This window comes from Diceros bicornis, chromosome 13 (genome assembly GCF_020826845.1).
Source record: "Diceros bicornis minor isolate mBicDic1 chromosome 13, mDicBic1.mat.cur, whole genome shotgun sequence".
Taxonomy (NCBI): domain Eukaryota; kingdom Metazoa; phylum Chordata; class Mammalia; order Perissodactyla; family Rhinocerotidae; genus Diceros; species Diceros bicornis.
Genome location: NC_080752.1, coordinates 41,821,724 through 41,849,460, shown reverse-complemented (window position 1 = coordinate 41,849,460; position 27,737 = coordinate 41,821,724). Strand labels below are relative to the sequence as shown.

Sequence of the window (27,737 nt, the reverse complement as noted above, 5' to 3'; positions counted from 1 at the left end):
AGTGCAACTAATTCAGCCAAAAGAAAAGACACATTCCTTGAGCAATGTCGCGAACGCGATCACACAGCACGGTTTCCGGAAAGCAACTCTGGAACGAGAACAAAGAACGCGAAGGCTTTCGTAAACGGACAGGCACTCCACACCTGAGATGGTCGGGCTTGGTCAATGCGTTGGGCGGGGCTTATGGGGGGCGGGGCTTGGTCGGGGCGGAGCTGACGCTGGGGGCGGGCCTGCGCCGTGGCGTAGCCCCGTCCCCGGCGTTGGCGCGAGATCTGAAGGTCTGGTGGTGGAGGCTGTTACGGCCGTTCCCTGAGGTGGCCCCAGCCCCAGCCCAGTGTCCGGTTGGCTCGGTCTCTTCACCGGCCATGAGGCGGAGTGGCCGCGAGGAGGAGGCCTGCGGCGTGTGGCTGGACGCGGCGGCGCTGAAGAGGCGGAAAGTGCAGGTGGGACGTTGGGGCGCGAGAGTGTTGGGGGAGGGGGGGTCGGGGGCCTGGAGACCTGAGAAGGGTGAGTTCGGGGGGACCCGGGGGCGGTGGAGGTCAAGTCCGGGACCGAGAAAGGATCAGCTTTGGGAATTCAGAGGCGAGAGGGATTGGAATCTGAAGAAGGATGAAAAAATGGGGTTTGGGAAGGTGTCGTAAGTGGGGCGGAGGGAAGGAAGACTGTGGAGGGGTCTGGAGAGAGCGGGACAGCAAGGTTTCGAGGTGTGGGGAGGGGCGGAGAGAAAATTCGCACCGAGGGGTTTAATCGAGCAGGGTGCTCAGGACCTCGCAGTACCTGCGAGGCGGCGGGAGGCGACGCTGAAGTGTCGGGAGATGGGTCCCTATGCAGATTTAGGAAATTCTCATCCTGAGGGTCCGCCGGGTTGCAGGCCGTCTGCCTGCCCAGAACCAGTGACTTTAGGGGGAAAAGGTGGACGAGACGGGAAGGGGAGCTGGCCTGATATTTATTGAGCATCCACTAGGTGCCAGCTCCTGGATTAAATATTTAATATGCGTTGTACGTATCACCCTTACGAGAATGAGGAAACTGAGGTTGCGTAACTCAGCTTCGTTCAGGTAGGAAGAGTTGGCGATCACACCCAGGTTTGTCACGTATGCAGGATGCTCTGTTAGTCATTGCAAAAATCGAAAGTGCGAGATAATCTTTAATGCTTATTGAGTATTTTATGCTGGGCATTCTGCTAAGGATTTCAGATATGTTATCTTGTTTGGTACAATTCTGTAAGGTGTGTAGTATCATACCCATTTTTCATATGAAACACCGAGACACTAGAGGCAGGATTCTTGCTCTCAAGTTGCTTACAGTCCTACGGGGAAGAAAAGAGATGTACAGATAATAGTAACAATACCTGACATTTATTGAGTGCTTACTATGTGTCAGGCACTTTGCTGAAATATTACATGCCTTATCAATGGCAGTTACTCACAAAAATTCAATGAAGTAGATACTGTCATTATCTCTGTTTTATAGATGGAAAAATTGAGGCTTAGATTAAGAAGTTTACCCAGGTAAGCAGGAGGTCAAGCCCAGTGCTGACTGCTGCAAAGGCCAGTGCTCCTACCCACTACAAGGCAGAAAAATGTCCAGATGAGTGGTCTCAAGTGAAATGTGATTTTGGAGGCCAGAGAGATGTTCATGATTTGGGGTTACCAAGGAAGATTTAACCAAGCAGATAGAAAGAGATTTGAGATTGGAAGGGTGTGCTGGATTTGGGTAGTTTGGGCAATAATCTAAAGACTAGGTGGTTAACCTAAACTATGAATGAGAATCTTTCTGTAGGTGGCTACAACTTGCTTGAATAAAATCAATTGAGGATTGTTAAAAATCCTCTTTTGTCGTAAGTTTTTGTAAGTTAAAAATCTTACGACTAAAGTCAATTTTTTAGAAATAATAAATGAACCACCTGCTCCTTTAAAAATTTTTTTAAACTTAAAAATGTTTTTGGAGTAGGTAATACATTCGTGTGGTACATAATTTAAAATGTGTAAGATATGCAGTGAAATATCTCCCTAATACTCCTAACCATTCTTCCCTATCTCAGAGAACACAACTTTCTTGGGTATCCTTCCAGAGATTTTCTGTGCATCTATAAGTAAATGCATATTTTTTCTTTCTTATAAATAGTAGCATATTATACATTGTTCTACAACTTGCTTTTTTCCCTTATTGCTTATTATGGATCATTTCATATGCATTTGTAGGGGAGGAAGACATATCCTTTACCCACTCATAGCTGGGCTATGAATTAAAATGACATGAGACAGAATAACAGGAGAAAAATCACACAAAGCTTTATAACATGTATACATGGGAGAGACCCAGGAAAAACTGAGTAACTCGCCAAAATGGCAGAAGCTCTCATCTTAAATACCATCTTCAGCTAAAGACAAAGGAGGATATTGGGGGTAGTAGTTTGGGACTTCAAAGGGGAAGAAGGCAATTCACACGGAAATGGAAAAGCAAATGTTTGGTAAACAGAACTTTGATAAGAATGGGCTTAGCAAGGACCCTCCCAGTCCATCAATACCCAGAGTTATCTATGGTGATGGTCCATCCTGGAGACAGGCCTTTTATCTTAAATTCTTTTAGGCAGTGAGGGGGAAGGTCAAAGTTTCTTTTAGAGTCTTTTGTTCTTAAAAATAATCAAGATAAAGAGCCATATTTTGAGGTGGCCAATTCTGATCCCCCACACATTCATAAAGAGCTGCTTCATTCTTTTTAAAGACTATATAGTATTCCATTATTTGGAATAATATCCATTAATGTGACAGTATTGTCTTAGTCTGCTTGGCTAGGGTTCTGGTTAGGACTTCCTTCTTGGCTTGTAGGTGGCCACCTTCTCACTGTGTGCTCACATGGCCTTTCCTTGGTGCACATTGCAGGGAGGAGGGAAAGAGAAAGGGGTGAGGAGGGAGGAGGGGAGAGAGAGATAGATACGTGTGTATTTGGCTTGAAGACCAGCAAGAAGGCCAATATGGCTGCAGCAGAGTGAGGCAGAGGAAAGAGTAGATGAGTTCTAGAAGGTGTGAGAGGGCGTACATGGCCAGATCGTGCCTTGTGGGGATCAAGGCTTCAACATATCAATTTTGGGTGGATACAGTTCAGTCCATAGCAAGTGTATACACATGTTCCCTGACTTACAATGATTTGGCTTACGATTTTTTGACTTTATGATGGTGTGAAAGTGATACACATTCAGTAGAAACTGTATTTGGAATTTTGAATATTGACCTTTTCCTAGGCCAGCAATGTGCGGGGTACGATACTCTCTCTTGACTCTGGGTGGTGACAGTGAGCCGCAGCTCTTGGTCAGCCAGGCGATCATGAGGGTAAACAACCGATACACTAATAACCATTCTGTACCCATACAGCCATTCTGTTTTTCACTTTCAGTACAGTATTCAATAGATGAGATATTCAACACTTGATTATACAATAGGCTTTGTGTTAGATGATTTTGCCCAACTATAGGCTAACGTGAGTGTTCTGAGCATGTTTAAGGTAGGCTAGGCTAAGCTATGATGTTCGGTAGGTTAGGTGTATTAAAGGTATTTTTGACTTAGAATATTTTAATTTTTGATGGGTTTTATCAGGACATAATCCCATCATAAGCTGAGGAAAAGCTGTATATTTATTTATATTTACCAGTCTTTTATTGATAAAAAGTTATCTGCTGGGCTGGCCTGGTGGTGTAGTTGTTAGGTTTGCATGCTCTGCTTCAGCCACCCGGGGTTCGCAGGTTCGGATCCCGGGTGCGGACCTATGCACTGCTCATCAAGCCATGCTGTGGTAGCATCCCACATACAAAATAGAGGAAGATGGGCACAAATCTTAGCTCAGGGCTAATCTTCCTCAGCAAAAAGAGGAGGATTGGCAATGGATGTTAGCTCGGGGCTAATCTTCCTCACAAACAAAAAAAACACTTGTGCAATGAAGAATTTATACACGCATCATTTAGCACATACAGGAATGCATCTGTAGGATGAATTTCTAGAAGTGGAATCACTGGGTCAAAGAATGTATCTGTTTTTAAAATTAAGAATATGAAACGTAAAACTTTGTTTAGTAAATGCAAAAGTCTCTCCCTTCTATCCAGTAGTTAAAATTTGAGTCACTTCACGAATCTGAAACACATTTTCTACAATGCAGGAATTTCTGAGAGAGGATCTTGTGTCAGCCTTAGCATTTTGAGTTAACTAAGTTTGTTAAATCAGCAATTTAAAGTTGTCTTGCTTCCTTGGTAACTTGTTTGTTCTTTTCTAGTTTGTGAATTAGTATGCAAAAAAGGATGAGTTTTATCATATTACAGCACAGATAGAATGGTGAGCTTTTTTTCCCCCGAATATAGAGGAAAAGGCTAATTTATGGGTGGTAGGGAAATATATATATTTATCAAAAAATGATCAAAAGTGTGCAGTAGATATTTATTACTCCTTGAATTGGGAATAAGCCTTTTACACCATTAGAATACATTCTTAAATGACATGTGATGGGTGGGAAACCTGTATACTAGTTTAATTTAGAAAGAGAGAAGTGGAAGAGAGCTAGGAAGAGTTCAGGAGAGAGAAAGGGAATATCCCACAGGGAAGAGGAGGGCCAGTATTTGTCTCTGTGTCTGCAACTCTGGCATCCCAAATCACATCTTTTTCTTTCATGGTGTTTATTTATTTATTTTTTCCCCCAAAACCCCAGTAGATAGTTGTATGTCATAGCTGCACATCCTTCTAGTTGCTGTATGTGGGATGCGGCCTCAGCATGGCCAGAGAAGTAGTGCGTCGGTGTGCGCCTGGGATCGAACCCGGGCCGCCAGCAGCGGAGCGCGCGCACTTAACTGCTAAGCCACGGGGCCGGCCCTCTTTCATGGTGTTTAAAACTTTGTCTCCCCCACTAGTTCCTGTTCCTCTAAGACTTCCAGCCCAGAGTAAAGTACTCAAGATTTCCTTTTATAGGATGTAGAAACCTCTTCCTAGAGTAGCTGTCAAGTAGGCACATATTTGTTTGAGTTTTAATGTCAGGGATGCATAGGCAGTAGCTAGTGGCCAATGTTTTCGAAAACATGCCCCTTCCCACTTAATTCCTAAACAGAACTGTCTGCTATTTTGGGGAGAATGGGGGGTGGTTTGCAGTCTGGCCAGAAGATAGAGGCCTATGTTTGCTTCTCTCCTGAATGACTGCCCACAGAGGCATGGCAGCCTTGGTTGGCCTCATTACCTAGGCCTGGTATGGAGGATGCTGTATTTGTTTTTTTGTTTGTTTGTTTGTTTTTTGTGAGGAAGCATCAGCCCTAAGCTAACATCGGTGCTAGTCCTCCTCCTTTTGCTGAGGAAGACTGAATCTGAGCTAACATCTATTGCCAATCCTCCTCCTTTTTTTCCCCCAAAGCCCCAGTAGATAGTTGTATGTCATAGTTGCACATCCTGCTAGTATGTGGGACGCGGCCTCAGCATGGCTGGAGAAGCGGTGCGTCGGTGTGCACCCGGGATCCAAACCCAGGCCGCCAGTAGCGGAGCGCATGCACTTAACCACTAAGCCACGGGGCCGGCCCTGTATTTGTTTTCATGTTAGTTTTTTTGTATTATGAGAGTAATATATGGTTGTAAAAAAAATCAAATAGTATAAAATTGTGTTAAGTAAAAAACAAAAGGCCTCACTGGCAGTAGCTACTGTTAACAATTTGGTATCCTTCAAGACATTTTCTATGTATATATCAATAAATATATATATTTCCCCTCCAAATGAGATTACATCCAACATATTGTTCTGCTGTTCACCTTTCACTAAATATATGATGGAGAACTTTTATGTGAGACATACAGGTTTTAGTATGGGTTTTTACAAAGGCCATTTTAATTTACATAATTTTAAAATTTTGTATTTTAACTTTGCTGCCTCTGTTTGAAAACGTTGAGAAATATATATATATTTTTTTGAGAAAGATTGGCCGAGAGCTAACATCTGTTGCCAATCTTCCTCCTTTTTGCCTTTTTTCTCCCCAAAGCCCCAGTAGATAATTGTATGTCATGGTTGTACATCCTTCTAGTTGCTCTGTATGGGACGCTGCCTCAGCATGGGTTGATGAGTGGTGTGTAGGTCTGTGCCAGGATCTGAACCGGCGAACCCTGGGCCACCGAAGTGAAGTGTATGAACTTAACCACTATGCCTCCGGGCTGGCCCGAGAAATATTTCTAACAGAGGGTTTTCTATACATTAAAGAGGTAAAAAGATTTAGTATGTGATTTGTATATTTGCTGTCTCTTAGGCATATTATATTTAAAATGTCATTATGACTCAAAAAATGTGTATTTCTTCTTCATCTATAATGCAATTTAGTTCCTTACTCCTGAAATATGTAGCAGAGAAGGAAAAGTGGACATAACTAAGAGGGAGACAGAAATGCAAAGATATCAGAAATCTTGGCTGAGTCATCAGTGGTTTCTGGGCCAGCCTCAGCAGAGCACTAAATGCCACTCTGACATTCTGCAACTTTACGAACATTTAGTCCATCAGCAAATCCTCTGGCCTTCACGTGTGTTTGGAATCTCATGGCTTCCTACTATTTCTACCACTGCCACCTGAGCCAGAGTGACCCTTTGCTCACTGTTAAGTTTAAAACTATCTAGTGGTTTCCTATCTTCTAGTAAAAACAAAAATCTTTTTTAAGGCCCACAAGGCACGATCTGGCCATATATGCCCTCTCACACCTTTTAGACCTCATCTATTCTTTTTTCTGCCTCACTCCAACCATACTGACCTTCTTGCTGGCCTTCAAGCCAAATACACCTGTGCTTGGGACTTTTGTACACCTCTGCCTGAAGTGCACAGGGATTAGAATGCCACATGGTTCTGCTCCTTCATTTGTTCAAATGTCAACTTCTCAGTGAGTCCTTTTCTTAGCCACCATAAAATAGCTTTTCCCTTATCCCCTACTCCTCATACTCCCTGACTGCTTTAGTCTTGCTTTATTTTTTTCCATACCACTTTTTATCATCAGACATACTATATACTGCACATTTACCTGTTCATTTATTGTCTTTCTTTCCCTATTAGAATGAAAGTTCCATTAGGCAGTCCTTCAGTGTCTGACACATAGTAGGTCAGGTACTCAGTAAATTTTTATTGAATGAGTCAATGAACTAATCTATCTCGGCTTTGCTTTCAGAAAACCTGTTAGATAGAGTTATAGTTGCTTATCTTCTCTTTCTCACTCTGATGAGAGGAAAAGTGGGAGGACTTTGAGCTTTTTAGAGCAGAGATGGATTGGAGACCTCCAGTAAAATGGCAGTTAAAGTATGTACTTAACAAAACCCCCTCCCCGATAATTACTGAAATGATTAAAAAAGGAAACAAAAATAGAGAAGAAAAGTTTATTTTCACTGAACCTGAAGAGGGTCAATAAAACTCTTGAAGTCTGTGGTAGCAGCACTATTATTAGAGTTTGTACTGTAAGACTGATACAGGTCTGTACATGTAACTTAAATGTTTATCAATATGATCTTATCTTTATGTAGTGGCCTATGGTTTGTAAAACTTTTTTACATGTGTTATTTTTTATTTTTATTTCTTTTGGTGAGGAAGATCAGCCCTGAGCTGACGTCCATGCCAATCCTCCTCTTTTTGCTGAGGAAGACTGGCCCTGGGCTAATATCTGTGCCCATCTTCCTCCACTTTATATGGGACGCCGCCACAGCATGGCCTGACAAGTGGTGCGTCAGTGCGTGCCCGGGATCCAAACCCGGGCCACCAGCAGCGGAGTGCACACACTTAACCGCTACGCCACAGGGCCGGCCCCTACATGTGTTATTTCACTTAACCTCTCAATAGCTTTGTGAGGGAGGTGAGATTATCCCCATTTTACAGATGAAGAAGTTGAAGTTCAGATAGAGATGTGCTCAAGATCACATCAAAGTGCGGCTCTAAGGCTTCATTCCAGGTCTTCTGACTCTTGGTCCAATGTGTTTTTTTCATAATGTGTAAGATGTCCTCAGATGATAAAAAGGTGAATGAGATAGTTCCAACCCTGGCAGCAAGGAATATGATAGGTACACAAATAACTGTCAGACAGACTTAAAGGCATAAGGAAATTGTTTTGAAGGTTTAGAGAAAGAAGAGATTACATTTTATTATGGGTGGAGGATTTAAAATATATCCACAAATTGTTTGATACTCCTCCCTTTTTATTTATCTATTTATTTATTTATTTATTTATTTATTTATTTGTTTATTTATATTGTGGTAACATTGGTTTATAACCTTATATAAATTTCAGGTGTACATCATTATATTTTGATTTCTGTATCCATTACATCATGTTCACCACCCAAAGACGAATTACAATCCATCACCATACACATGTGCCTAATCATCCGTTTTGCCCTCCTCTCTCCCCCCTTCCCCTCTGGTAACCACTAATCCAATCTCCGTGTCTATGTGATTGTTTGTTATTGTTTTTATCTTCTACTTATGAGTGAGATCATACGGTATTTGACCTTCTCCCTCTGACTTATTTCACTTTGCATTATACCCTCAAGGTCCATCCATGTTGTCACAAATAGCCAGATTTCATCGTTTCTTATGGCTGAGTAGTATTCCATTGTGTATATATACCACATCTTCTTTATACATTAGTCCCTTGATGGGCACCTAGGTTGCTTCCAAGTCTGGGCTATTGTGAATAATGCTGCAATGAACATAGGGGTGCATGTATCTTTATGCATTCGTATCTTCATGTTCTTTGGATAAATACCCAGCAGTGGAATAGCTGGATCGTATGGTAGTTCTACTGTTAATTTTTTGAGGAATCTCCATACTGTTTTCCATAGTGGCTGCACCAGTTTGCACTCCCACTAGCAGTGTATGAGAGTTCCTTTCTCTCCACATCCTCTCCAACACTTGTTTCCTGTCTTGTTAACAGCCATTCTGACAGGAGTGAAGTGATATCTCATTGTAGATTTGATTTGATTTGCATTTCCCTGATAGTTAATGATGTTGAACATCTTTTGATGTGCCTGTTGGCCATTTGTATATCTTCTTTGGAGAAATGTCTGTTTAGATCTTCTGCCCATTTTTTAATTGGGTTGTTAGTTTTTTTGTTGTTGAGATGTATGAGTTCTTCATGTATTTTGGATATTGACCCCTTATCAGATATATGGTTTGCGAATATCTTCTCGCAAGATAGGTTGTCTTTCATTTTGTTGATGGTTTCCTTTGCTGTGCAGAAGCTTTTTAGTTTGATACAGTCCCATTTGTTTATTTTTTCTATTGTTTCCCTTGCCTGGTCAGACATGGTACTTGAAAATATGCTGCTAAGACCAATGTCAAAGAGCGTGCTGCCTATATTTTCTTCTAGACGTTGCATGGTTTCAGGTCTTACATTCAAGTCTTAATCCATCTTGGTTAGTGTTTTTGTATGGTGTAAGATAATGGTCTGCTTTCATTCTTCTGCATGTGGCTGCCCAGTTTTCCCAGCACCATTTATTGAAGAGACTTTCCTTTCTCCATTGTAAGTTCTTGGCTCCCTTGTCGAAAATTAGCTATCTATATAGATGTGTGGGTTTGATATTCCTCTCTTTAAAAGATGGAGACTAATTCCCTTCCCCTTGAGTGTGGGCTGTATTTAGTGACTCTAATTAATAGAATCTGATGGAAGTGTTAGAATTCTGAGGCTAGGTCATAAACAACATTGCAGCTTCAGCCTCATTCTCTCTTTGGGGGAAGCCAGTTGTCACGTTATAAGTACACTCAAGCAGCTCTGTGGAGACACATTGTGAGGAACCTAGGCATTTGCCAACAATGTGAGTGAGCCACCTTGAAAGTGGATGCTGCAACCTTTGTTGATATCTTGAATGCAACCTAATGAGATTGTGAGCCAGAACCACCTAGCTGGGCTGTTCCCAAATTCCTGATACACAGAGGTTGTGAGATAATAAATGTTTGTTGTTTTAACCTGCTAAGTTTTGTGGCAATTTGTTAATGCAGCAGTAGAAAGCTAATACAGATTTTGGTTCTGGAAGTGGAGGGCTGCCTAACAAAAACCTAAAATTTGGAGTGGCTTTGGAATGGGGCAACAAGTGGCAACTGGAAGGACTTTGAAGATAGTACTAGTGAAAGCTTGAAGAGCTTTTAAGAAACTATTTCTAGAAGTATGATGGCTTTTGAGGAGGCTGTGGGTGAGAGTTTAAGGGAAAGTGAGAAAAATCTTATTGGAAACTGGAGAAAAGGGGATCCTTGTTATATAGTGACAGAAAGTTTAGCAACACTGTTGGCTGTAGTAAAGTGGAAGGTAGAAAATGTACCTAATGAACTGGGTGATGTAGCTAAGGAGATTTCCAGGCAGAGTGTTGAAGGTGCTATCTTGTTTCTTTTTGCTGGTTATAGCAAAATGCCAGAGGAGAGACATAAGCTAAAGGAAGGCCTCTTAAACAAAAAGGAGCCTAGACTTGTTGATTTTGAAAATTCCCAGCCTCTCCAGGTGGTACACAATGTGCTTTTCTTTGTAGGAAGTTTTTAAATTACTAATTCAATCTCTTTACTTGTTATAGGTCTAGTCAGATACACATGAAAAGATACTCAGTGTCATTAGTCACTAGGGAAATGCAAATCAAAACCACAGTGAGATACCACTTCACATCCATTAGGAAGGCTATAATCAAAAAGACAGACAGAGGGGCCGGCCCCATGGCCTAATAGTTAAGTTCAGTGTACTCCACTTTGGTAGCCCGCGTTTGGTTCCCAGGCACAGACCTACACCACTTGTTGGCGGCCATGATGTGGTGGTGACCCGCATACAAAAATAGAGGAATATTGGCACAGATGTTAGCTCAGGGCAAATCTTCCTCAAGCGAAAAGAGGAAGATCGACAATGGATGTTAGCTCAGGGCGTAATCTTCCTCAGCAAAAAAAAAAAAAGAACGTCAAGTGTTGGTGAGCAGGTGGAGAAATTGCAACCCTCATATATTGCTGGTTCGTGCATAAAATGGTGTAGGCAGTTTGGAAAACAGTTTGGTAGTTCCTCAAAATATTAAACGTAGTTACCATATGACCCAGTAATTCTGCTCCTAGGTATACGCCCAAGACATATGAAAACATATGTCCACACAAAAACTTGTCCACAGCAGCATTTCTCATAGTAGCTAAAGAGTAGAAACAACCCAAATGTCCATCAACATTTGGATGGATGAAATGGTACATCTGTACAATGGAATATTATTGTTCATAAAAAGGGAGTAAAGTTACCTATACATGCTATGACATGGATGAACCTCCAAAACATGCAGTGAAAGAAGCCAGTCACAGAAGACCAGATATTGTATGATATATGAAAGGTCCAGAATAGGCAAATCTATAGAGACAAAGTAAATCAGTGGTTTCCTGGGGCTGGGGTAGGGTGGGAATGGGGAATGACTGCTAATGGGTACAGGATTTCTTTTTGGGGTAATAAAAGATGTTCTGTAATTAGATTGTGGTGATGTTTACACAATTCTGTGGATATAATAAAAAAACACTTAACTGTACACTTAAGGGTATATTTTATGGTATGTGAATTATATCTCAATAAAGCTGTTAAAATAAAAAGAAAGGAAGGCTTTGTGGAAGAGGTGGCATTTGAGGCAGACCTTAAAGCAAGGGTTGGATTTTGTTGGAAAGCAGTGGAGGTGGAGCGGGAATTCTAGGAACAGTGTGAATAGTGGCACGGGCCAGGAAATAAAGGGATGTTTGTGAAACAAGGAGTGAAAGTTAGGGAGTCCCCAAGACCACCTTCACTTCTGACACCAACTGCAAGTTTGAGGGTCCCCAAGACCACTCTCAGGTTTGATAATTTGCTAGAAGGACTCAGAACTCACTGAAAGCTGTTATTCTCATGGTTGCAGTTTATTACAGTGAAGAGGTACAGATTAAAATCAGTCAAGGGCAGATTGTAGGAGAATTTCAAGCACATAGGGCAGAGTCTAGGAGAATTCCAAGCATGAAGCTTCCAGTGTCTTCTTTCAGTGTCATATTGGACAGTGCTAACTGCTCCCAGAATGATATGTGACAATAGACACAGAGTAGTGCCAACCATGGAAGACCACTGAGCATCATTGTTACTGGAGCTTGGTCATATAGACATGGTTGACTGCTTGTGTGGTTTACCTTAGTTTCTAGCCCCTATGGAGGTCAAGCTGACACTGCATGACCCAAAGCCTCCACCGTTGATCACATTGTTAGCATAGACTATCTGGTGTGGCCCAAGGCCTCTAGGTAAGCAGAGACACTCCTATCAGGCAGGACATTCCCAGAATTTAGAGATTACCTTCCAGGAGCCAAGGGCAAAGGCCAGACCACTCTTTGGGTAAGAAACTTTACTACATAGGGAGTAATTCCATTTGGCTGAAGTGTAGGGTATATGTAGGGGAGTTGAAGGTGAGATTTGGAGCATAAATTAGTGCCACATTACTGGAAATTCCTGGAAGGCATTTGACATAATTGGAACATAGTCTAAGAAGATTAACCCAACAGTGCTTATATGAGAGTAAGTGGTACACTGAAAGTAGGCTACAAGAATTTGGAGGATATTGCAGAAGTTTAGGTAAGAAATAACAAGGGCCTAATCCAGGATAGCAAAGTTGAACTTATTTATTTGTGGTGGATTATTGATCTCTATAATTATGTATCTAAAGTATAGTTATGCTCAAGAAGGACCTAAATGTGGGCTTGGGCAGGGGAGTCTCTTAAAATATGTTTTTTAAGCTGTGACTTTGGTCCAGTTGTCTGCAGCCCTCAATGTCTCTCTCCCTTTTAAAGGGATCTTCCCTTAAGTTCTGTTTACATTTAGGAGCCAGAAATTGGTATCTGAGTAAGTAGAGGATGATTATAGAGAAAAAAATTAAAAATAAAACTTGAAATAGTGCTTAGAAATTGGGAGAATAGATATAGTATAGGCTGATTTTGTGTGTGTGTGTGTGTGTGTGTGTGTGTGTATATATATATATGTATATATATATATACACACACACACACACAGTAATACTTCTATTCACAAAGCTGACACTTTCCAGGGGAACTTGGGGTATGTTCCAGAGTGGGGATTCCTCCTCCATTGGATTTCCATGAGGCACCCTCTTTCCCATGTAAGTGAGCACAGTGCTCTTCTTTCTTTCATGGGACTGTCATCTCTGGTGTTGAGAGGGCCGCGTGTGGCCATTGGTGTATTGGAAGTAGTTAAAATCAGGGGAGGTTTACACAGATCTTCAAAATTAAACAGATCTTCCTTATTAGTGCCAAACTGATGGTAAATGTACTAGAACATTGTGCTACAATGATATCTGATACGCATGACATCCTTTAAAATGAGAGAAATCTCATTAGCAAGAAGCACCTTTTTAGGAAACTTAGTAATGCTAGTGGGTGTAGACATACCAGGTCTCCAATTTAGGAGTTGTGATACTTAGAAGACATTGCTTTTCTCTTATCCCTAGTGAGTTTTCATTAGGTTTAGATGAAAGACCAGTGCCGGGTGGTTCTAGAGGAGATTCTTGCAATAATTTTCCATTGTTAATACTTTGGGAGGAAAACCTTTACAGTTTTCAGTGGGTGTATCCTCTAATCCTGTGTTTTGGACCTTATATGTGACATTAATTACAGTGACAGGAGCTCATCTTAGCCTTGATTGTAGTATTAGAAAAGGCTTAGGGGGCCAGCCCCGTGGCTTAGCAGTTAAGTGCGTGCGCTCCGATGCAGGCTGCCCGGGTTCGGATCCCGGGCGTGCACAGACGCACTGCTTCTCCGGCCATGCTGAGGCCGCATCCCACATACAGCAACTAGAAGAATGTGCAACTATGACTTGCAACTATCGCCTGGGGCTTTAGGGGAAAAATAAATAAAAAAATAAAAAAATAAAAAAAAAAAAGAAAAGACTTAGTGTTTTCTGACAGCTTTGTTGATGTTGAAAATGTAACGGGTAGGTATATATAAAACAAACCAGAATGTATCCTTCTTGTATATCCACCTTCTTCCTAAAATATTTATTGAATTGAGTACCTACTATGTGTATTAAGCTAGTTGTGTGGAGGATAGAAAAAAAAGTATGTGAATCAAATGTTGATTCCAGGATTTTGTAGGATGAGTTTTGAAATACCAAGTGATAAATGTCAAGTTCAGAAAAGGAAGAGATGACATCTGGCTGTGGGAATCAGGAATGCTTGGGGCTAAGCTGAAGAATACGTAGAATTTCAGAGTTGGGTGTGAAAAAGGCCCTTCTGTGTGAGCCACAGACATGAGGAAGATGGAGGACATATAGGGACTGGCATCTAGCTAATTATGTTGCAGGGTGCATGAAGGGTTTTGGTAATGGAGGAAAAAGGTAAACTAGAATCATATCAATGTGTGCAGTCCAAGAGTCTACCTTTTATGCTACAGGTAGCAGAAGACTATTGACAGAACAAGATGGTATGATCACAGTTGTGCTTTAAGAAGATTAATGTAGATGTTGGGTGTGGGCCTAAATTGAAAGAGGTAGTGAATGGAGGCCTGACGAGTTAAGAGACTACTGTAATAGCCTAGAACTAGGCAAGAGTTTATGAAATCCTGAACTAGGGTAGTGTGTTATTTGTTTTGCAGGTTTGGAGAGTGTGAAGCAAATTTTGGGTGAAAACTTTGTTACTAATTCAACAGAGCTGACTTAAATTGTTGGAGATGAGGAGAATCCTGACAGCTTTTCATGGTCAGACTCCTTAAACAATCCTTCTTAGGGCATCCTTATTAGGTAGCAATCATCCTTTTAGCCTGACTCTATGAGGCATGATAGTGACTGATTGGAAAAGGTCTTTGTCCAAAATGTCATCAAATTAAGGCTACGAGAGACTAAGACAGAAGTGGGGACTTGATGATGATGCTGTTGTGACTCCAGATGTGGGAAGAGATGAGTATGAGCCCTGGGAAGCATAACGGAAGAGGTAGCATGGCAAAAATAATTAAATACACACATTCATGTATTTCAAAGTTATGTCAGTTTAGATGGAAAGTGAAACTTCATGTACAAATTCAAGACCATAGTGACCATTATGAAGAAAGGAAGTTTGATCAAATTATGTCCTGGACTTGAAGGCCATATGAATCATTAAAAAAGAGAATTAAATTGGTTTGAAAGCAGAACTTTAAGACAAATTTGCAGATAAATTATCAGAAAAGATCAAGATAGAATGAGGGCTAAGCTGAATTTAAATGCTGTGGAGGCATGAAAACGTTTTCTAATAGTAAGAGGGGTGAAGTATATGCTCTCAGATCTGCTTTGATAATAGAGTTGTGGAGTATAAGAAAAGGTCACACTTTTGGGATGACTTGCAGCCCCCACCCCCACCCCCTGCTGCCCCAAAAAGCATCATTTTCTGTAGGAACACATTATAGGGGATGCTTGTGATAACAATAGCAGGAGCTCCATAGTTGTAGGAAGTCAGTTTTTCTGTCTACCACTCTGAAAGAAGAAAACTTGATGGGACCATGAATGTGATATATCAACTAGATATTCTTTGGTTTGGAGGAAATGTGTTTCTGGAGGTTAGGTTCTTCAGGGCATTCTTATAGGGTAAGAATTTTTAATAAAGCTATGGCTTACTGAGGGTTTGGTCCTTGTAGGAACCCTGTGCCTATTAGACAGGCTTATACTGTGTAAGGTACACACAGGGGCTGCCTTTATTTTGAGGTAGGGATAATCTGCTGAAGGACCTTGTACCTGGGCCCCTCTCAGTTCCAGATGATCTGTTCTCACTCAGAATGTTAACGTTCCGCTGAGATAAATGTAGATCCTTGAAGCCATGGGTCTTCTAAGAGATCTGTAACTGGGGCAACATCACTCTTGACATCACTCTGACCTACGGAAGGAACGTCCTTCTATTCCTGCTAAGTATGGCCAACTTGGTAAAAAGCTTTATTCCCAGATGTTTTGCTAATTGAGGTCTTACTGTTTTCTGATAATCTGTAGTTTTCTGTAAGTCTTTTTTTGTGTGTGTGTGTGAGGAAAGATCAGCCCTGAGCTAACATCCACGCCAATCCTCTTCTTTTTGCTGAGGAAGACTGGCCCTGGGCTAACATCTGTGCCCATCTTCCTCCACTTTATATGGGACGCAGCATGGCCCGACAAGCGGTGCATTGGTGCGTGCCCGGGATCCAAACCCAGGCCGCCAGCAGTGGAGCGCGCATACTTAACTGCTACACCACAGGGCCAGCCCCTCTGTAAGTCTTCTTTATAGGACTTAGTATACTTGTAGTAATTTAAATTAACTATTTATTATTAGTTTGCCTGTTTTTTTCCGTAAGCTGTAAGCTTTACCAGAGGTGAAACAGTCTGTTTTGTTCATTGCTTTATTCCCAGTACCTAGCATATAGGTGCTCAAATACTTGTTGGCATACTAACTCACATTATTTTACATAACTAGGATGTGTCTCTCATAAAATTGAGAGAGCCATGTGCCTGCTTGGGCTTCCTCATAGCATGGTGGCCAGGTTCCAAGAGTGAGCATCTCAAGAAAGCAAGGCAGAAAAGTGCATTGTATTTTTATAACTTAGTTTTGGAAATCATGTAGTGTTACTTCTTTTGTACTTTATTGGTCAGGCAGTCACAAAGTTCTTCCCAAGTTCAAGGTGAGGGAACGTGGACCTCACCACTTGATGAGAGGAATGGCAAGGTCACATTTTAAGAAGAGCATGTGAAATGGGAGATCTTGTATTGGCCATCTTTGAAAAAGATAATCTATTACAGTTGTTTGTAGTTTTTATCACATTTTGAAAAATTTTGGCCTTTATTTCTTCAAATATATTTTCTGTCCTTTTCCACCTTGTTGTTTGGAACTCTAATTATATATATGCTTGATATCCCACAGATCATTAAGCAGTTTGTTTTTCTCTCTTTGCTTCATTTTGGATAGTTTATATTGCTGTCTTCAGGTTCAGTGTTACTTTCTTCTGTAGTCTCTAATATGTTAAGCCCATCTAATGAATTTTTCATATCTTCTATTTCTCTCATTTTCATATTTTCCTTTAAATCCTTGAGCATAGTTATAGTACCTGTTTTAAAGTTTTATCTGCTAATTCTTTCATCCCTGACGTTTCTGGGTTCGTTTCTAGTATTTCTATTAACTGATCTATTAACTCTCCCCTCCCCATTCTGGATGTTTTCCTGCTTCTTCACATATCTAGTAATTTTTTATTGCATGCTAGACATCATGAGTGCTCCATTGTTGGGTATCTGGATTTTGTTGTCTTTAAAGAATATTGAAATTTGTTTTGGCAGTTAGTTACTTACTAATTAGCTTGATACTTTAAATGCTTGCTTTTAAGCTTTGTTAGGACAGGTTTGGAATAGCTTTTGCTCTAGGGCTAGTTTAGCTCTACTGCTAAGGGGTGATCTTTCTGAGAACTCTACTGAATGCCCCTGGTATTCAAGGAGGTCTCTCTATTCTGGCAGGCGGGAACTCTCCCAGCCCTATGTGAGCTCTGGGAATTGTTCAGCTTGCAGTTCCTGGCATTTCTTTGTCTGGCCTTGTGGGGTATCACCTAACACATGTGTAGGTTAGTATTCAGTAATAGACTGAAGGGATCTCTAAGTAGATTTCTGCATATATTTCTCTGCTGTGCAAATCCCAGCTACCTCAGCTTCCTCAAATTGCAATCTTAAATTATTCAGTTCATCAAGACTGCAATGCTCTGCCTGGGTACTGTCTCTATACATTGCAGTTTGGCAAGTGCTTCCAAGCAGAAAGTTAGGGTGATCGTAGGGCTCACCTCATTTGTTTGCCTTCTCTCAGGGATCACAGTCCTACACTGCCTGTGTCCATTGTCTAAAATCAGTTGTTTCATCTATCATATTCAGTTTTCTAGTTTTGTATGGTGGAAGGGAAGGTTCTGTACCAGTACTACAAGTCAAAGTATGAATTTTACACTCAGGATTTCTTTCTTCTTTTAACCTCTTAAAGTACATTTCAGTTTCCAAATGTAAAAATGAAATGAAGTCAATTTTGGCCTAGAACTAATAATTTGGTTCAAGTTTCAGGCCTCCTTCCAACTTGCTGCATGAATAGTGGCAAATCCCATTTCTTCTTTGGCTTTCACAGGCAAACTGAATTGAATCCTATTCTCCCTACTTTTCAGGCATTCCATAATGAGCAAATTGAAACAAAAACGAATGACTCTAAATAAGGGTGAGGTAATAAAAGTTGACACTTCCCGGGCCTGCCTGGTGGCGTAGCAGTTAATTGTGTGTGCTCTGCTGCAGCGGCCCGGGGCTCAGATCCCGGGCGCGCACTGATGCACTGCTTGTCAAGCCATGCTGTGGCGGCGTCCCATATAAAGTGGAGGAAGATGGGCACGGATGTTAGCCCAGGGCCAATCTTCCTCAGCAAAAAGGGGAGGATTGGTGACAGATGTTAGCTCAGGGCTGATCTTCCTCACAAAAAAAAAAGTTGACACTTTCCAAACTCTGGCCCATCTTCCAATTCATACTCTAAAGTATAAAGGGACCTGAGACGAAAATGTGGTAAGATTGGTGCTGTTTCATTGCTCTTCCTCTTAATAATAGCCAATTGAGTGCTATACAGGAACTATGTAAGCCTTTTATGTGAATTAACTCACCAAATCCTCATAACTGCCTTATGGGATAGATAATATTATTGTCCCCATTTCACACATAAGAATGAAACACAGAGATTAAACAACCTGCAGAGGGTCACAAAGCTAATAAGTGGCAGTGGTAGAATTGGGATTGATGGGAAATGAAGCTATGTGACTCAGAAGCCATGCTCTTAACCACTGTGTCACTATTTGAAAACTACTGAAAATGCATCAGCTGCCACTGATGTATAATCATTAATTATCTTTAAAGGAGAGAGCATCATCCCTGGAATCCCTTCAACAAATCCTGTGTTGTTTAGTCAGCCTGACTGATTTCCATGGGGAAGCGGAAAGATTGGGCTATAGTTGGAATACATGATTTCCTGAGAAAAACAAACACCATCAGTATGGTAGGAAATGGTGGAAGATGATGTACAGCAAAAACTACCTAGAGAATAGGATATGAGTGGAGTCCAAAGGGTCCAGTGTGGTTCCAAGAGGGTCACTGGTGTTTATTGAATCTCTCTCGTCTGGCAGCTGTTTTGATATTAATAGGTTCTGTTATTCTTCTTCTCCCTTCTCAGACACATTTAATCAAGCCAAGCACCAAAATGCCAACACTCTTTCCTGGAGAGAGAAAGGGTAAGATTTCTTTTACCCAAAGAAGAACTCCACCTGCAGGCATTCGGCAGACCAGCATTGCTTCCTTCTTCACCTTGCAGCCAGGTATGGTGATCTGTCTGGGAGCACCCAGAGAGCCAAAAGGAGTGTGTGCATTTTTCCATGCTGGAACATTTATAAGTGGTGACAGCAGTGCATTGTGTTAAACTTAGCTGACCTATTAGAAGAGGTTATAAAACAAGAAATCACTGCCTTTTAAAAAACAATATATACTGTACATGCTTTTACAAACATACTTTTCTGGTTTTTTCTTAGTCTTGTATTCCCTGACAGAGCCGTATGGAAAGGTATACTTGGGAGTTGGGGGTGCATAAGGGAGCTGATCTGCCATTAGTTAGGTATATGTGTTGGACTCGTAACAATTGGTCTTTAAGATTAATTGATAACTGATTTTCTGTATGAAGCTTCTCAAATTAGTCAAGGCTCAAAGGTGCTTTTTCTTAGAAAGATTGGCTTAAAATTGGCTGTGTCTCATCATCTTTTGGCAGTTCTTTGCTTGCATGTCCCTCCTCAGGAGATGGGCTGCCTCAGAGCAGGCTGGGGCTTAGAGAGCAGGGTTCCTGCCAGCTGGAGGGTACTGAGAGGAGAGCGCTAACTCTTGGTGTGATTTCCAGGATTGCTTTGCATCAGCATTCAAAATGCACTCTCCCTACCCTAAACAAAAACTTAAACACCCTTCCTTTAAGTAACTAGGGCAGATTTTTTTCAAAAACACTTTCCATTTCAAAATTCTGGTATATTCTAGTCTGTATTGAATTCGTAGGCAAAATTGAGAACTCTTTCACAAAACATAGGTTCTGTGGTATAATTCTTGAAGAAGGAAAGAGGAAGTCAGTCATTCAGCTTTGTTTGTGATTAGCTCTTGGTATAATTTGGGGGGAGAGTGGGAATTCCATGTCATTGTCCTTAAGGCAGAACAGGATCTGCTGCATGCCTGAAAAAATGGACAGGCTGGACACTAGCAGTTGTTTTTTTATTATTGTTCTTCCTACTGGTTGACTTAGCATCAAACTGTATCTTTCCTCTCTTTACCATGAAATGTTTGGGGAGTGGGGAACCTGCGTTCTTCACACTGTCATCAGAAGGTTTCTCAGAGTTGGATGGTTAATGTGATCTTCGAGACCTTACAAAAATAGTGTGTGTTGAGCATGTTTCTCAAAGGATAATACCCAGGAGTAATATTTGGCCAGAATCACTGTTTAGCAGAAACCACATTAAATAAAAAACAAAAGCAAAACTAATATGCTTTATGTTAAACAAATCCCACATATGAAAACTCAGCTGGAAAAGTAGGCTGTGGTCTGATTATATGACGTCTGACTTTATTAGGTAGGTCATGTGAAACATCCATATATTTGAGTAGGGGAATATAAGATCTGTGTTTTAGAAAGATCATTCAGGAGAGAATAGAGAGACTGAAAGCAGGAAGATGAGCTACAAAGGTATGTGAAGAGTCTAAGACCCCTGCACTAGGTAGTGATAGTAGCTGATACTGATCTCAGAAAAAGGCAACTAAATCCTGCTCATGGCCGAGTTTTCCTGCAGAACAATATTGTTTTTCGTGTCTCTTTTACTAGGAAAGACAAATGGTGGTGATCAGAGGAGTGTTTCAACTCATATAGAAAGTCAGAGCAACGAAGAATCTAAGCAAGACACAACCCAGCAAGAACATCTGATCCAGGGCTTGGGGGATGATTGCATGGCATCCCCTTTAGCCACTTCAACCCCTGCAGACATCCAGGAAGCTGGACTTGGTCCTCAGTCTCTCCAGGCGTCTGACCACCACAGAATGGGAACCCCATCCTTGACTGTGCTGTCTTTGTTCCAGCCTGACACCTTAGTCTGTGCTGGAGAGAGTCAAGACTCACTGGCTTATTCCTTCACTCAGGACTTGGAAAGTTCTTGCTTGCTGGGCCAAAAGGAGGCAGTGAAGGATTCTTCCTGGAAAAGGGACTGGCTTCATGGACCTAAGAAAAAGAACTATCAGGGTATGGAGAGACATAGTAAACCACCTGGGGGCAAGGGCCATCAGCCCCTGGACAAGACTAAATTTGAAAAGGTGTCTGCCAAGGAAAACAGAAGGGATTTCTGGAGCAGAGAAAACACAAAATCAGTGAAACGAAGCCCCTGTCCTGTTCCTGTGTTTTCTTGGGACAGTGAAAACCATGACAAGGACTCCTGGAGTCAGCTTTTCACTGAGGATTCTCAGGGCCAGCGGGTCATCGCCCACAACTTTAGAGCTCCTTTCCGAGATGTAACCAACAACAGGAATCAGGGCTTAGGGCAGTTTCCCAACAGCCCTTGGGCTCAATGCCAGGGTAGGCCCACTCAGTTAAATCTGCAGCCTGATTTGCTCTTTACCCAGGACTCTGAAGGTAATCAAGTTATCAGGCACCAAGTCTAAATGTCTTTGAGAGTTTGGTTCTAAAAGTACTTTACTTTGAAATGACAGAGATATAGGAAAATATCTTGGGAGAGTGAGTATGTTTGGGTAGGAGACAGACACTGGATGAAGCTGTTATTGAGCATTTTCTTTGTGTAAATAGAGCAGGTGGTGCCACTTGAGACAGTCTGATTGGCGTTGTGCCTTTCCCTGAGGAAGAAGTGGCGGGTAAACTCCCTGTATGAGTCGTGATGAGCACTGAGGAGGCAGGGCAGGTACTTAGCCCTCCACTAAAGAGCCTATTACTCAGCCTGCACAGACCACCTCTTTGCCCTTTCAAATGCCTGACTGGGACATTGCTTCTCATGGATGTGTGTACTTTTAATCTCTGGCTGTAGTCATACTCATGCAACCTAAGCTTGGGACCATTACTGCTGACACTTTTTTGAGTGATAAGGCAAATCTCCCCAACCCAGCTGTATGAGGGCAGGGGGGATAGAGAGAGAGGTAGAATGATGGTAGTTTTATTTATTTTATTTTTGTGGTAACTTTACAGCATTTTAAAGTTATATACTCTATGTTGAAACATCTCTCCCTAAAAACACCTGAGCTATATAACAATCTAGATGTGACTATCACTATTCTACAAGGTGGGAGAGAACTCCCTTTGTAAAACTATGAATCCAAATAAATGACTGTTGACAAAGCTGACTCTGATGGTAATTAAAACATTACCAATTTTATCTTTGATAAAGCAACTTTTTAATAGTATATGCTTGGTCATTGCCATGGGTCTGATCTGAACAGGAGTCTAATTTGACCTGTGTTCTACCCAAGATGTTATCCACCATGTAGCAGTTTTCCATGTTGCAGGTGTGGTATGTAAAAGGCTTGTGGGGGGGCAAGCTTGCAAGTTATAAGATGTAACTGCTTTAAGAGCTTAGGGCAAACTCTCTACAGAAAGGGACAAGAGGCTCCTTAGGGAAGTTTTCTCTTATAAAGGCAGGACCTTATAAGGAAAGAGAGGAAGCCAGGAGTTAGTTTGTTATAAAAGTTCACATACCTTAAAAAGGTGATCACAACTCAGAGATAAGACACAGCAAATGCACTCTCTCTCCAAATCCTTCCTTTAATGTCAGGTAGTGCTTCAACTCAAACACACACAGGATACATACCATAGAGAAAGGGACCTGAGGGCGTCTGAGTCATGCATGGTGTGGCAGGTACAAACCTTGGCCTAACGCAAAGGAGCAGTCACAGGCCTGGAAGAAGGATGGTACTCTCTCTCCCCTCCCCATTTCTCTTTCCTGCTGGGCTTAAACTAAAGTCCTTGGAAGAGAAAGAGTTTTCAATCAGTGGAACTGATGATGCCCCAAGGCCTTAGAGGGTAGATTTGGTTGTACAGTATTACAAAATATATTTAAGAAAAAAACAGCCCAGGCCTCCCAGCAGCAGCCCAAGTGTTAGCTGGTCCAGTGGCCCAACCTCTAAATAGGTGTTGGACAGGAAAGGGGGAGAGGGTGATTGCTGGGCATTGGTGTCAGTTTATGATGGAGCAGCATAAGAGTTTCCCTGCCCTGTGAACATGTACATCAACATTTATAGCTCCCTCCCCTCAGCCCTGCTCTGCTGCAAGGAAGCTGCTGAGAGTGAGTGACAGCTGGGCACAAAGTGTGCGGTGAGACCAGTTATGGGGTCTAATGCAGTGAAGTCATTCATTCATTTAGGACCTATTTTCACACAGGAGCAAGGAAAAACCAGAAATTCTATCTCACCCTTTAGACTGAAACATTCCAACCTATATATTTACCTGTAAAAAGTGTCTCAGCTAAAAACAGGCCTTAGCTTTCTGCTAAGGTTTAAAGTATGGGAAACGTATAATCCAGCTCTTCTCTTTCAGTCCAAGCTCTAGCTTTCGGCAAGACTGTTGCAGAAGGTTTCTAATTGAGAGGCAGAAACATCTGCGGTGAGGAAGGCAGCTATTGAAGGAATTCCAGAAGCATGAGGCTGAGTTTGCAGAGCTGAGTGCAGTCAGTTTCCTTTTCTACTGATATCTTCTTCCTTCAGAGCAAACTTCCTTCTTAGGACCTCGGAGATAAGGACTGCAGGGTCCTCCTCCTTCAATAAACTCCGATTCCTAGAGACACAATAACAGCTTATATTTACTGAGTATTTACTTTGTCCTGGGCAGTGTTTAGTGTCTTTGAATACAATCTCAATCCTCACAACAATCTTATGGGGTAGGTACTATTACAATCCCTTTTTTACAAATAAGGAAACTAAAGCACAGAAAGGTTATGCAGTTTTCCCAAAGTCACTAATTGCTCAGCTGGTAAGTGGTGAATCCAGAGTCCAAAACCAAGCTAGCTGGTTGTAGATCTCATTTCTTAACTAGAATGCTTTACTATTTCCTGAAATGGCTATAAAATGTGGGCAAAGTAAAGGACCATCAACCAGTTAGAGTTGGCCTGTGGTGGTTAGGCTTCTGCTCCCACCTTCTGGCACTATCTTTTCTTGGTAGCATTTCCCCAGGTCAGCAGTGGAAGTGACTAATGACTCTTGGCTATTCTGACCTTTATTAGTTCTGGGGAAAAGGTGTGCTAAGGATTTCTTACTGCCCTGTCTCCCCATCAGGGGAGCTGTGAGATTTTTTATAAGAGGTCTAGAATTTATAGTAAAATGTTCACATCATAAGGGACCTGTGGGAACAAAACCAACTCCAGATTGGGGTATGTTCAAATTGCCTGATACATCATAAAAGAGTGTCCTAGATACCTGGAAAATAGTTGCATGAAATTCTAGTGAACTTACATACATATATCCTCATACATATTTACTGGTCATTAGGCTAGACGTAAGAGCCAAGGTTGATAATTAAACCTCGAAAGCAAAAACAAGAGGAATTGCCTTCAGTCTGTTACACTTCTGAACCTTTGCTGATGGGGCTACTTTCCCATTCTTAGTCATCAACCCAGCTCCTTCTATTAACAAGGGAGAAAAGATCCCCAAGACACGAATGGAAGGAGGGGCTTGGATCTAATATGGTCAAAGAGGCAAGTAAAAGAAAGTTTGAGAGTCAATCTATAAAACATTGACCAGAAGAAAAAGGCTTAGGGTAGCCCAGAAGCAGCAGCAGCTGAATTTGGGAATGTGGGAAAGAACTGGTCAGTATGACCAGCCTCGCTAGGGCCAGAGAAGGAAGGTAAAAGTGACTTCTCCAAAGGATCAACTACCAGGAAGCAATGAGGGAGTCACTTAGCCTTGTCTTGTTTTCAGAGGGAAATGGGGCCACAGACACAAAGGGATTCTTGCACAAGGTGAGTTAACCTTCCCTTCAACAGGAACTTCAACTCAGGAGAGAGACCTCACCTCCCAGCACCCCCAAACAGCATTTTTATCTGCATTAACAAATACAGCTGCACACTCGGGCCTCTGGCCTTTGGGGTCTGGATGTCAAACTTAAATGTTTCCATACCCAGGAACCTGCACTTGAACAAGTTCCTCTGGTGCATCTGATGCAGGTGCTCAGACCACACTTGGAGAAACACTTCCTCCAGCTGGAGCTCTAGGGCTTCTCTGCTAGATGAGTTTCTCAAGGTAGGTATTTCCCAAATTTCCTCATGCTCCACTCCTTGGGGGTTCTGCTTTAGTAAGTTTAAGGTGTATTTTTAACAAATCTGAGCAATTCTGAAGGACAGCTAGGTTTAAGAACTACCTATGAGTCTCAAAAACCTTGTTCTCAAATCTCTGAATTTGCAGGGTTGGTTTGCATAAGGGACCACTGTATTTTAAGAGAGAAATCCCCACTTTATAAAATTCTCCTTCCACCAAAAAAGTTTACCAATTTGAGTATTATGCAACCCACTTTGAAGGGTAGGGCCTGGGGACACTGTCACTAGCAACATGAGAACTGAAGTGGCGAGGTCCACCCCTGGGGGACAGAAGTTGGATTAGATGAGCCGTCTTATAAAATCCCTACTAGTCTAATATTTGGTTGGGTTAGATCACCCCAACCAAATGTAAAGTGTTGCTCTTTCCTCAAACTGGGGTCCCAGGCATTAGCAAGCAGGTAGTAAGCTTTGTGAACGGAGTAACACATGGCTACTACTGAGGACTTACTATGTAAGTACCTTCTATTAGATCATTGGCCACGGGCGAGTTAACAGTAAATAGATCACTAGAGCTCATTATCAAATACTTACAGATCTTGGCTCTGTCTCATCCGGTGAAAGTCCTTCAGGATTCCCATCATATCTGCAAAGCTGCTGGCCTTGGACAGAGAGACACAGTCATCCTCCTCAGACGAGCTGCAGGTAGCTCTGTGTTCTGGTTTGCAACATTCAGGGCTGGCAGAACAAAGCAGGGGGACTGATGGAAGCTCAGGGACCTCTACCTCAGTCTCCTCAGTGATGTCACTAATGACAAAGGAAGTTGTAGAGTGGAATGAGGATCCAAAACAAGGTAAGGGAGAAGAGACATTTGAACTTCCTGGAGATAAGAAATCTGGTGTTAATGAAGCCGAAGCTGAAAGAGAAAACAACAGGCATGGATGGACATTGGGGCTAGAATACAGCAGAAACGTCTTCTCACAAGCACTGCCTATAAACATTCATTTCCTGGGCTGACACCACGACATCCTGGGAGAGCCCAGGATGGTATCTGTAAGCCAGTGGAAGGTTCCTCCACTACCCTCCCCTCTCAGGATCTCAACAAGATGTAGGAGCACTGGGCTCTTCCAGTATTCCGGAGGGCAGAAAAACCCACTGCATAAAGGCTTTGGCTCCTAAAGGCTCCCATTCTGCAGTGAGCTACGGAATTTAGACAGAAGCAACAGTGACAGAATCAAGGCCTGAATTTGTTCTTTTCTCTAACTGGGCTAATGCTTCTGACTGTGCTCCTTTTTTGCTATCTGTGACAGGAAGAAGTGTTCTGTAGCAAAAATAGAATGGGGATGGTCCTCCTAGTTTCCCAAATTTTAATGGAGAGAATCTTCTCAGTTTCTAACAAACACTCCCTGATTTTTCACAAACTACTTTAGCTTGTCTCTTGGATGACATAAAAGTAGCCAATAAATATAAATGGAAAATTCAAGTGCAATTCCTCTATAAAACTGCCATATGAGGGAATTAAGTAGATGAAGGTTTCAAAGAAAACACCATGATTTTCATGTGTTCTACCAACTGATAAGGTTTGGAAACTATGACTTTGAGTCAACAAGGAGCAAAAAAAATGAGGATGGGATGAATATGAGGATAAACCCTGAGTATCTTGGGAGAGATCCACCTGTTGGTGTTTCATGCTGCTGGCCAAGACAGACTCCCATTCATTTCCAGTGGTTCTGCCTTAACTGCAGACAGAAGGGTAGAGGGATGGAGAGGTGGGCTCTAGTAGATAGGATAAGGAAAGGGAAGATTGGTGCTTATAGGGGATAAGTCTCTTGGTGGGAAATGCTTATTTTTCATATTGGAAAGGAAAGCTGCTCAGGGCTCATGAAAGACGTGATCTTAAAGACACTTGGAGGAGGAGGGTGTTCGTTTTTGTGGCCAAGGGATGGAATCTGCCTGAGATCACAGATTATGAGAAGATTTTGTTGCTAACGAAACCCATCAGCCCAAAATGGCTGATGGAAATTATCTAAGGAGTATGACAGGCTAGACAAGCCTCAGGGCAACCCCAGAGCCCTGTGCCTAAGTCCCCCTGAACAACAACCATTATTTCCTTACCCCTATCCTGTCCAAAAGCCAGGGGAAAAGGAATTGCCTGCTATATTCTGGCCCTGGCTCAGGGGCTCCTACCTGCATCAGCTGCCACTATCTTAGCAATCTGGCTGCGCAGGTGGCTCAGCTCATCCTGCAGCTCTGTGGTGCGGCTTAGGGCTGGCAAGGCTGGCTTCTTCAAGGCCAAGAGTCTCTCCTCGGACCCACGCAGGTTGGGCACTGAGGCATTGCGCTGCATGACAATCAGAGGGCTAGGCTTCCAGGTGTGCCTCAGGGGGCGTGTATCACTTCTGGACCAGGGAAAGACAAGTATGTCAGTCAGAGACAGCTGGCCACTGCACCCCTTCTAAAATTCCTTCACCCTACAAGAGTAA

The 27,737-nt window shown here is 42.1% G+C and overlaps 2 protein-coding genes across 6 annotated transcripts in view; one reads left to right on the top strand and one right to left on the bottom strand.

The window, feature by feature from the left end:
- The first annotated feature begins 306 nt into the window (after nucleotides 1–306).
- On the top strand, nucleotides 307–23,676 carry AUNIP (aurora kinase A and ninein interacting protein). The gene is given in 5 exon segments (XM_058553279.1): nucleotides 307–443; nucleotides 19,167–19,308; nucleotides 20,841–21,638; nucleotides 23,547–23,558; nucleotides 23,561–23,676. Coding segments are annotated over 5 exon segments (1,086 nt in total). The 5' UTR covers nucleotides 307–365; the 3' UTR covers nucleotides 23,617–23,676.
- The window catches only part of MTFR1L (mitochondrial fission regulator 1 like), a 17,305-nt gene continuing 12,235 nt past the window's right edge, over nucleotides 22,668–27,737 (bottom strand). For 3 of the 5 annotated variants that reach the window (XM_058553277.1, XM_058553275.1, XM_058553276.1), the window contains 3 exons: nucleotides 27,442–27,653; nucleotides 25,849–26,170; nucleotides 22,668–23,783 (listed from right to left, as the gene is read on the bottom strand). In XM_058553277.1, the coding sequence (XP_058409260.1) occupies nucleotides 23,678–23,783; nucleotides 25,849–26,170; nucleotides 27,442–27,653 (640 nt within the window). In that variant the 3' untranslated portion in view covers nucleotides 22,668–23,677. The remainder of the gene's footprint in view (nucleotides 23,784–25,848; nucleotides 26,171–27,441; nucleotides 27,654–27,737) is intronic. The other 2 variants (XR_009221883.1, XM_058553278.1) reach the window with 2 other exon arrangements.